The sequence below is a fragment of the Hibiscus syriacus genome, unplaced genomic scaffold (assembly GCF_006381635.1).
Source record: "Hibiscus syriacus cultivar Baekdansim isolate YM2019G1 unplaced genomic scaffold, ASM638163v2 tig00110637_pilon, whole genome shotgun sequence".
NCBI classification, from domain to species: domain Eukaryota; kingdom Viridiplantae; phylum Streptophyta; class Magnoliopsida; order Malvales; family Malvaceae; genus Hibiscus; species Hibiscus syriacus.
Window position 1 is genome coordinate 409,801 of NW_024062808.1, and position 11,277 is coordinate 421,077.

General features: G+C 34.3%; 2 protein-coding genes across 2 annotated transcripts; both read left to right on the forward strand.

The window, feature by feature from the left end:
• The first annotated feature begins 1,966 nt into the window (after positions 1-1,966).
• On the forward strand, positions 1,967-3,427 carry LOC120136776 (zinc finger protein ZAT9-like). Its single transcript, XM_039152738.1, has one exon. It carries the CDS (start codon positions 1,997-1,999, stop codon positions 3,365-3,367), a length of 1,371 nt encoding a protein of 456 aa, XP_039008669.1. The 5' UTR covers positions 1,967-1,996; the 3' UTR covers positions 3,368-3,427.
• Positions 3,428-5,170: 1,743 nt separating this feature from the next.
• LOC120136760 (vesicle-associated protein 1-2-like) lies at positions 5,171-8,524 on the forward strand. Its single transcript, XM_039152723.1, has 8 exons — positions 5,171-5,369; positions 5,485-5,555; positions 5,657-5,738; positions 5,926-6,032; positions 6,115-6,279; positions 6,389-6,439; positions 7,666-7,743; positions 8,081-8,524. Exons 1-8 carry the CDS (start codon positions 5,318-5,320, stop codon positions 8,189-8,191), a joined length of 717 nt encoding a protein of 238 aa, XP_039008654.1. The 5' UTR covers positions 5,171-5,317; the 3' UTR covers positions 8,192-8,524.
• The last annotated feature ends 2,753 nt before the right edge of the window (positions 8,525-11,277 follow it).

The window sequence follows — 11,277 nt, forward strand, 5'->3', positions numbered from 1 at the left end:
CATTAAACATATGCAAGTAAAATGGGTATAGGGAGACTTACTTCACCAGCACTGTCCCGCTCTTCCTCAGAGCATCCTGCCCAAAGTGGATGAGCTCGAAAAATAGCTTCCATGTTGGCAAAGAAAGCCTGTACGACCGCACTATCCCTTTCGGGATCAGGAGCATTGTTCGAGAACGAAACTATGAAACTGTAATATGACGACACAAAGGCAACTCAAAAGTTAAAACCTAGAAATGATATCCTAAAACGAAACAACGCAACTCAATCCTTATGAAATTATATTGATTTGGCAATTAATTAAGAAAAACAACATTCACATCGGGAAATATACTTAAATTTGACGAAATCAACTAATAAAAATAAATCATCGACCGAATATATAATCATTAGTCCCATTTGGGATTAAATCACATCAAGAGAGCAGAAAAGAAGCTTACTCAGAACGAGAACTGGGGCGTGCATAAATGATTTATGGTTTTGTTTGGTTGAAACAAACTAATCTGGAAAATGTTTCTTTTGGAATCTAGTTTTCCCCACTGAAAAACCCTATTAGAACGATGTACCCTTTCTCCCCCTCTTTGCTTGTGTTTTGTACGAAATGAGAGATTTGAAAAATGAGCTGCCTGCAATTTATGGGTTTCCTTTGTTTTCGTTTCTTGTCGAGACGCCCAATTTCTAAAGTCGAGAGGGAGGAGAGAAGATGAAACATTTTTATTTGTAGAAAGGGGGGACGGGAATGGAGAAATAGGTGAAGAGGAAAAATGAAAAAAGGTTAAAGAGGCGTGAGATTTAACAAGTTTAAAATTACGGCGTTTGTAAACACAAACGCCACTAAAGTACGAGTTTTTAGCGCGTTTTTAAAAAACGCCACTAAAGACGAGTTTATAGCGGCAATTTTATAAAAACGCCACTAATGTACGAGTCTATAGCGGCGTTTGTATAAAAACGCCACTAAAGTACGAGTCTATAGCATCATTTTTTTAAAAACGCCACTAAAATACCAGTTTTTAGCGATGTTTGTATAAAAACGCCGCTAAAGTATGAGTCTATAGCATTGTTTATATAAAAATGCCACTAAAGTACGAGTCTATAGTGGCGTTTGTATAAAAACGCCACTAAAGTGTTGCTCTATCGCTGCGTTTTGTATAAAAACGCCACTAAGTACGAGTATATAGCGGTGTTTTGTATAAAAACGCCGCTAAAGTTACCATTTTGTGGCGTTTGAAATGTAAACGCCGCTATATGTTTAAAGTTAGTGGCATTTACTCTAAAAACGCCGCTGTAGAACATTTTTGCTGTAGTGATTATAAGATCATATTTTATCATATCCTAGTAAGCAAGTTAACGTAAAGCTCAGACTACCGTCAAATTCTTAATGAAAAGGATGAGTTTGTAATATAATGAATAGTCGGGATGACAATTTTGTAACTTTAATAGTCAAGGGACTCAACAAAGCAAATTCATATAGTTAGAAGATCATTTTGTAACTTTTAATATTCGAGAGACATAGTAAAATAGTATCACATAGTCGGGGACCATTTACGTACTTTACCCTTGTTTTTTTCATAGAGAAAAACATGAAAAATATGTAAGAAAAACAGATAAAACCAACCGACATAGAAGGCGAAGCATGTGTTGGAATTCCTTGGCTTGGCTTTGTAAGAGCGACATGAATAGGTTATGACAGTTACAAACCAGTCTTTTACTCGATATATTATTACATGTTTTCACCATTCATTTACTCCCACAAAAAAAAAACCAAAACAAAACAAAAATGATTCACTTGTTAATCGGAACTCCTTTGGTTTTTGTAATAATAATCATTGATTGAACGGCGGCGCCACCCTTGCACCACCACTAGACGGCCGAAGAAAAAGCCTCTCACTCCCACCAGCCATTGCTATTACTAAAACTATACGATAACGTATACAAAACATTGTTCTTCGATCAGTCATAAAAAAACCCAATCATTTTTGTTATATTTTCATGGTTTCATGGCTTTTATTACGGATCAACGATCGAGCTTTAAGCATTTTTGTAAGATTTGCAAGAAGGGGTTCGGGTGTGGGCGGGCGCTCGGCGGGCACATGAGGGCGCACGGTATCGGCGACGAGAGCGGGAGCATCGACGACTATGACGTCGCGATCGATTGGGAGGAGAAGTTCGGAGGGAATAATTCGGGGAATAACAACAAGCGGATGTACTCGTTGAGGACAAACCCTAATCGCTTGAAGAGTTGTACGGTTTGCGAGAACTGCGGGAAGGAGTTCTCGTCATGGAAATCGTTCCTTGAGCACGGTAAGTGCGGCTCCGATGACGCCGAATCGCTCCTGTCGTCTCCGGCCAGGTCGGGCGACGTGGCGAGAGGGTGCGACAACGGTTGGTCTAAGAGGAAGAGATCGTCCAAAGCCGAGACGTGTGGTTTCAATAGCGAAGAGGAGGATCTTGCTAATTGCCTTATGATGTTATCGAACGCGGTGGTTGGTCCGTTCGTGACCGATGCCGTGGCGGAGGAGTCTTGTGCTTCGGCTTGTAGAGAAGAGGATACCAAAAGGAATACAATGAATTTCGTTGCTCGTATTGCATGTAGGGTACCGATAGAGAAACCTAAAGGCCTTGCCAGAGGAGTATTTGAGTGCAAAGCATGCAAGAAAGTGTTTAATTCACATCAAGCATTGGGCGGACATAGAGCTAGCCATAAGAAAGTTAAGGGATGCTTCGCGGCCCGGATCAATCATCTCGATAACGCTCAAGTCGACGAAGACCACGAAGTAATCACACACGAAGAAATCCTCCCGACGAAATCGACATCCACTTCCCAATTCGATCAAGGAACATGCACTCCATCACCAGACTCAACGTCGAAAAAGAATCAGAAAGTACACGAATGTTCGATCTGTCGCAGGGTTTTTTGGTCCGGACAAGCATTGGGAGGACATAAAAGGTGTCATTGGGTCACGTCGAATTCACCCGATACACCTTCGTTGGCCAAGTTCCATAGGTTTCAAGATCATCAAACCAAGCACTTCCACCAAAATCCGAACCTGATCGATCACAACTCCAATCAATCGCTCGATCTTAAGCTCGATCTTAATCTCCCTCCTCCGAACAATCTCGATCTCGCACAGCGGAACCACGCGAACCCGTATCGGCAGCCGTGGATGAGGATCGAACCCAAAGAAAAGGCAGCCATTGACAATGATCTTAGTAGTTCATTGCAAAATGCAGATGATGAAGCGGACAGTAAGGTGAAGTTAGCAAAACTTAGTGAACTAAAGGGTATGAATATTGTGAGTGGAAGTTCTTCATCTCCATGGCTGCAAGTTGGGATTGGTTCAACAGCTAATGTTGGTTCCAACCCTTAAAAAAAACATTATGACAAATATTTTATTCATATTTTTATTTCATTTCTTATTTTAATTGTAGACAACATATATAATTTGTATTTATAATATTTATTTAAAAGTAAATTAAACTGTAATTACAAAATAAAACATGATTTTTCACGTTGACAAGTAATAGATATCACCACTCATGCATTTGTATCATGTTTATATATTATTATCGTAGTATGAATATAAAAATTTATTGCTATATGTATATAATTTTTAGATATAATCGGACTAAATTGCGTACTAAAGTGAAACTCAGAGCCAGAATGCATAAAAAAGTCAAGAACCAGATTGGAATTCAAACAAAAAAATCAAGGACCAAATTGAAAGTTAAAGATAAAACCAGAGGCTCAAAAGTAAATTAACCTTATATCCGAGGTGTTATTACAATTTTTTAGGAAAAATTGCACAAAATGGTCTCCCGACTATATGATTTGCTTGATTGAGTCACTTCCTATTAAAAGTTACAAAATGGTTCTCGATAGGGAGTTACTTTATTGAGTCAATTGACTATTAGAAGTTACACAATGGACATCTAACTATTCATTTGTTCTAAAATTGTGCTTTTTCGTTAAAAATTAACAGTCATTTGAGTTGGACGTTAACTTGTTGATTGAGATATGTAGTCGTTTGAGATTATGAGATCATATTTTATCAAATCCTAAGCAGCATGTTAACGTCATGTTCAGACTATCGTCAATTTTTTAACAAAAATAGTAAGTTTTGAACATATGAAAAGTCAAATGACCATTTGTAATTTTTAATAATTGAACGACTCAACAAAGTAACTTAAGAGGATTTTTTTTATTGCGTAAACACATTTGATACCTAAACTATTAATTTTGTTTAATTTTAATACCTAAACTATTTTTTTCAAAACCATACCCAATGTTTAGTTTTTATTTCATTTTTAGTACCCTCATTATAAACTTAACTCATTTAATACCTAAACTGCTAGTTTTGATCTGTTTTAGTACTTAAAGTTTCAATTTCCCCTCTTTGCAATCAATTTTGCTACAACACCCACTGCTCTAGCTAATTGTCCACCCCTTCTAAGTGTGATTTCTATGTTATGTATGGATGTGCCTAAGGGCACATCGGTTGAAGTAGATTCTTCTTTTTGATCAATCAGTCAAAACCCCTTCCCAAATTGTACAAGCTTCTTCCCAAGCATATGACTTTTCGGATGTAGATGATGTGTCGAGGGAATTACACGTATAGAGATTCAAAAAAGAATCGATCTAATTCATGTCATAATCTATATGGGATTTCCTAAAGTATTAATTGAAGATAGATGTAAAATATAGATATGTATATAAAATAAAAAAAATAGATAGTTTAGATTTAGAATAAAATATTAGAATAAATAAATAGAATTTTCGAATTTGAATTTGAAGGTTTTTTATTTCTAAAATTCTAATATTCAAAACTTAACATTAAATTTTGAATGAGATACTAAAATAAAACAAAACTAAAGTTTTTAAAGGTATGTACTAAAATGAAACAAAAACTAAACTTTAGATATAATTTTAAAAATATTTAAAATATAAGATACTAAAACCAACAAAAACTGATAGTTTAAAAGCTAGACGCGTAATTTATCCTTTTTTTTATTTTTAAGTCATAAATGATAAATCTCTATTCCGTTCAGCTCATCTTTTAAGAAACTTCCAGAAATACACTTACCACTGCCGCTTAAAATCCAATCGTTTTCAATTGGAAGGGTTAAAAGACAATTATACCTTATTTCGAACCACATGACTGTAAAATAGGAAAAATGGGAACCCACCAACCAACCAACAAACATCACTGTCCCACGTTCTTCCTTTTTTTGCTCCACCATCCAGCACCGTTCACCGGAAACCTCGCCGGAACCTGTAAGCCGCTAATTTCTCCAGCGTTCCTCCTACGGATCCGATCGCGATGAGCACCGGAGAACTTCTCAGCATCGAGCCTCAAGAGCTCCAGTTCCCCTGTAAGCATCTTAAAAGTTCCGCTTTGCTCTTCAGATCCGTATCTCTAATGGTTTTAAGTTTTCGACTTAATTGAACTGCTTTCTAATCCTCAAACGTTTCTTGTTTCTGAATTAGTTGAATTGAGAACGCAGATCTCGTGTTCCCTGAACTTGTCCAACAAGACCGATAATTATGTGGCTTTTAAGGTGATTGTAAATTCTCAAAATTATTTTGGATTTTGTGCTAACATAAGAAGGCTTTGATTCTATATTTTGTGTGTGTTGTGTGTGTGTTCTCATTTTTGCAGGTCAAAACGACAAATCCAAAGAAGTACTGTGTGAGGCCAAATACTGGAGTTTTGCTGCCTAGGTCTACGGTCAACATTACTGGTCTCTCTCTTGCACAAATTTGAACTTATAGATCATTATTTTAGCTGATCACGGTTGATGTTGAATTTTAGTAGTTTATTTTCTTTATTTTCCTCTTTTGTGGTGTTAATTTTGTTGCAATCATTTGTTTTAGTTGTACACTATAAGTACTTATCGTTGTAATTAATTGATCTATTTATTGAATCAGTTACAATGCAAGCTCAAAAGGAAGCACCTCCTGATATGCAATGCAAAGACAAGTTTTTACTTCAGAGTGTGGTTGCTAGTCCTGGAGCGGATTTTACTCCAGAGATGGTATCTATAGGAACTCTACTGAAGTTGATTTGACAATTGGAGGTTTTTTTTTTTGGCTAATGTTTGCTTTTGCATTTGTTAGTTCAATAAGGAATCCGAGCATCATGTTGAAAAGTGCAAGTTGAGGGTTGTTTATGTTGCACCTCAACGGCCTCCATCCCCTGTTCGAGAAGGATCCGAGGAAGGCTCTTCACCTAGGGGTTCAGTGTCGGACAATGGTAGCTTGAATGTGGCAGAACTTTCATACGTGAGTATTGCTTGGATTTGTTTGATATTGATTAGGTTTTTGGTGTTGATCAATGCGTTCTTTTCAAATATTAATGACTTGTGTTTTGGTTGTATGATTTGGCCTGCAGGTGTCAAGAGCTCATGTTGAGCGGCATGAACGTCAATACAAGTCATCCGATGTAACTTCTCTCTTTATGTCTTACACTTTTATTTGCACTTTTAGTCTGGTTTGGAATTTTATGGTTACTTAAAAGGAATGTTGACAGGTTCCATCTAAGCCAATGAAGTGAATGGTAGTCATGATAGTAGATTTCTGTAGTTGCATGTGGTTGACTTTTTTCATTTAATTGGCATAATTTAGGAATGTCACATGATAAGTTTTTCGAGTTATAAGTTGAAGGATGCATTGATATACTGGTAATCATTCTTTCATTATTTATCTTTGGATGGAAATTTTATGGAAAATTGTCTATTCTCTATATCACCTGTCATCAAGCATGATTCAGCTGACCTTATCGATTTTGAGTGTTTATTTACATGGTAGTTTATCATCATTCTGTAATAACTATGGGTTTCATTTCTTTTCACTTGGAGGGATATCTGCTTTTCAAGTTCAAATTTTTTTATTTGTCAGTATCTTGTTTCGAGATTGAGTGTCATTTAGTCAAGATTTTTAATGAAAAATACCAACTTAGCAATTAACTTTCTCAATATTATACCTGGAAGAGGACTCAAACCTCCACACTTTTTAGCATGAGATTTTGATGTATCAATCTGTATTTTCAGGCTATACATACTTGGTTTGAAGAGAACAATTTGAATATACCTTTGTTGCGTTAAAGATGTTTCTTTTCTTGTTTAAACTACATGGAATTCACATTGTTTGAACTTTTGTACTTGTTTTTTCTAAAGCACTTGAATTGGATATAATCTTGTACTTGTTTTTTTCTCTGCTGGTGGTAATTAACCAGAACTTCTCCTAGATTTCTAAAAAAAATCTCTTCTCATCACACCCCCAGCATTTTGGTATTGGATCCGAAGATGGATACACTAATGCATTTGGTGTGAGAAAAATGTATGGATGTAACATGGCTTGGTTCAATTGCGGCATTATCCCCTTGTGAAGTCATCAATGCTATATCTTTTACCATTACGCTCATGTGGGTGTATCTTTTTCATGATTTGATATGATAATAATGTAATTGAAATGTTTGAAAAGAATTATCATCTCTGAAGACCGAAAAGCCTCGAAAGGGTGGATAACTAACAGTGGTGATGCTCCTTTTTCCTCTATCACTGAAGTTATTCTAAAAATTTACTAATTTCTGAGAGGAAAAGAAAAAGGCCTTAAAAAACATTTATGTTTTTTGTTGCATTTTTATTCTGAAAAATAATTTAATTGCAGGTAAGGTCTGTCATTTCCAAGCTAACCGAGGAGAAGAACTCTGCCATTCAGCAGAATAACAAGCTTCAGCAAGAACTGGTAAGTTGTTCCCTACTTTCTAAGAGTTTCTAGCAGTTCACTTTGGAATTAAATCTTCGGGGTCCTCAACTAGTAACAAAAGGTTAATGGAATTAAGGACCAATTGTTAATACAATAGTTTCTTAAGTGCATCTCCATTCATTCCGCAACCTTAGCAAAAATAAAATCATCTGCGGGCATTATCCTGTCGTCAATAGCATATCATTGTCTTTTTTATTGAAACCAAGAATGACAAGTTAAAAGGACATGGCATAATAAAATAAGGAATAATAATATAGACAACGATGCCATTATGCTAATTGTTTTATGGTGTCTCGCATTGAAATTCGATTTGCAGGGACTCCTGAGACGCGAAGCCAAAAGAAATCAGGGTGGTATTCCCTTCGTTTATATATTTCTTGTCGGCTTGATTGGCATCATTTTGGGATACCTATTGAAAAGAACATGACCCCCTCCGGATTACACAATCTTCGTTGTTCATCGGTGCAACCTTCATGACTCGGAACAAAAATGAAATTTAGAGAATCAGAAAGGTAAGTGGTAGCTTCTCCTGTCTGAATGTAGTAATACTAATTTTTTTGTAATGGTATACCCGAAACAAAAAACAAACAATCATGTTCAATGTGTGGACATGGAAGGGCATTGTTTGTTCATTGTATTACCGTGCATTGAGATTACAGTAGGGTCTTTGATGTTTCGACTGGGAATTACTGGATTTTATAACTGTTTGGCCAACACATATATTTAGGGGAAACTAACTCTTTATTCATGATGTTAAGGTTAAATTCTAGGGTATTTTTGTTCATGCTCTTTGGTGGATTGGCTACAAGTAGTAACCAGTAATGGTTAAATTAGTTGAACCTGACAGGTTTAGACTGTAGTGTTGTATTCTTTTTGTAATTTGGGTTTAGGAGCATGGTGAGTTTGGTGAAGGAGAGGAGTCGAAACAGATTAAGGTTTACGGTAAAAAAAATTTATCCGAGTTAGGTTAATTATTGTAATCCCTATATATAGAGATACTTATTATAATTCTCATTTATCCATATATTTTAATTATTTTTTATCTTATCGAATAAAAAAATGGGATGGGTTGGGTTAAGGGTTTGTTTCATCTCAGAATTCGAGGTAAGTGAAACATTATCGAAGACAGGTTGGATTGGGTCGTGGCGAAAAATTAACTTTCCTATCTTATGCCCTTCTCTAGCTTTAAGTCACATATTTTTTTTACTAAACTTTATATTTATAAATTATCATTTGATATAGTCAGGGGTGAGCGTTCGATCGAGTCGAGTTAAAAAATTTTAAGTTATTCGAGTTGACGAATCCTATTTTAAACTCGAAGTTGACTTGAAATTTTTTCGAGTGGAGTTGAGTTTAATTTTTGAGTTTCTGTTTAAGTTTAATTATAAATATTTATAATATTATGATATTATTTAATTCCAATTTAAATGATTTTTATAAGCATATACAATACAAGTGTATTTCTTCATATTTTTCATATGTGATATATATATATATATAATTCAGAGTCGAGGGATTCGAATTAAACTTGAAAATCATTCTACTATTTACTAAAAATTTTGAGTTATTCAAATTGTATATTACAATTCGGTTTGAACTTGATTTTTTTAGTCGAGTTTATGAAATTACAATTCAGATTAATTCGAGTCGAAATAATCGATTTTTCGAGTCGAGTTTTGTTCACCCTTAAATACAGTGATGTGAGTTTGTTTATATATGTGTGTATCTGTGGGCGCATTTTATTTTGAGATTTATGTCATTTAGTATTGTGTATGTAAAACTCGTCAAGTAAAGGTGACGAGTTTTATACAATTTTGATATGTTTTATATGGCAAAATTTTTTTTTAATATATTTTATTGAATTTTTCATATTCACGTGAAGAGTTTTATGTGCACGGTAACAAATGACTGAGATTCTAACATAAATTTGAAGATGCTTTATTTATTTATTTGGTAAAGAAAGAACACATTACAATAAGATGCTTTATTTTATTAATTAATTGTTCTGTCTGTATTATTTACCTAATTGTGCCCCTTTCACTTTGTGATTCATCGAGTTTCACTTTTTATTTTTCTATTTTTGATTCGATGAGATGAAAATTTAATACTTTTAAAAAAAATAAAAAATTGATTCAATCAATCAAATTATCCGTTTTCATCCTATTTTGATTTTTGGGTTAACTACTTCAAATGTCACTCACCTTTGAGCGCGGGTTCGAAAATATCATTAACGTTTTAAATTTTAACACTAATGTTAATGTTTAATTCTAATTTTGTCATTTCGCCATTAAACTATTAACAGGACGTTGACAAAGCATCTACTTATTGTAATAGTGATTACATGAACTTTTTCATTAAAGGAATTTAATCCAAGTAGGTTGTTACTTTTGTTTTATGGTTTGTATTGGTATGGTAGTTAAACCATTAATGTTACAATGGTGATGAAAATTTAGATTGGGTTGATGCCGATTGTACTTTTGGTTTATAATGGGATATAAATTTAAGGGTGAAATTTGAGGATTAATGGGTTGTATTTGGTTTAGAGTTTAGATGCATGTGTAACATTTTTTGTGAATGATATAATGAATGTTAAATGTCACCTTTTGATTTATGTGAAATTGACAAATATATATATATATATATATATATATATATATATATATATATATATATATATATATATATTATATATATATATATATATTTGTACTTTAAGTGCATTTATAGTATGCAGGTAATGGATGTAAAATGGCACCATGACAGTGAATAATATAAGCTAACATGAATGGTAAACATAATAAATATCATTCAATTATAATCGTAGTTGATTGGTTGACATCCATCTAACTGTCATTACATTTTATGTTTGTTCGTTGGTTGGATAAGCTGCACGGCCTGGAGTAGGGACAAAAACAAATGTACTAGCATATGATGTTGCAGCTTGTGAGGATGGTGCTTCTGATGTTGTAGCCCATGATGATGTTGTGGTCATTGATGTAGTTCTTCTCCTAACCTATATTCACACGTGTATGAAAATGAGAAATATAATTATGATATAATGTTAAAAAAGAAAAATAAAATGAGAAATGTATATTTGTAATTTTGTCATGTTGTGTCTAAATTCAACAATTATTTGGTTGGTTGTCTTGATGTGTTGAAATTAAGCCACTGAGGTGGCATGTTGTCTCCAGCTATCCCTTTGCATGTCCTTTGGTTGTGTCTTACTTGACCACACTTGGAAAAATACATTCTCAGTCATTTCTTAGTAATTGTAGTACGAGACTTTGTGGTTTCATTTTCTTTCTTTCTCTTATTTTTCTTAGGCCTTCCCAGTGACCTTCTAATTGTTGGTGTAGTAACTGGCTCACAAGTAGTGTCAGTTAGCCATTGATTAGGCCCTCAGGCCTTCGATTATTGAACACCATTACAGAAATAACATGTATGCATGAGATTCCTATCAATGAAAGAAATATAAGTTGTTAAAATAATAAAGTTAATGAGAATGAAAATAGA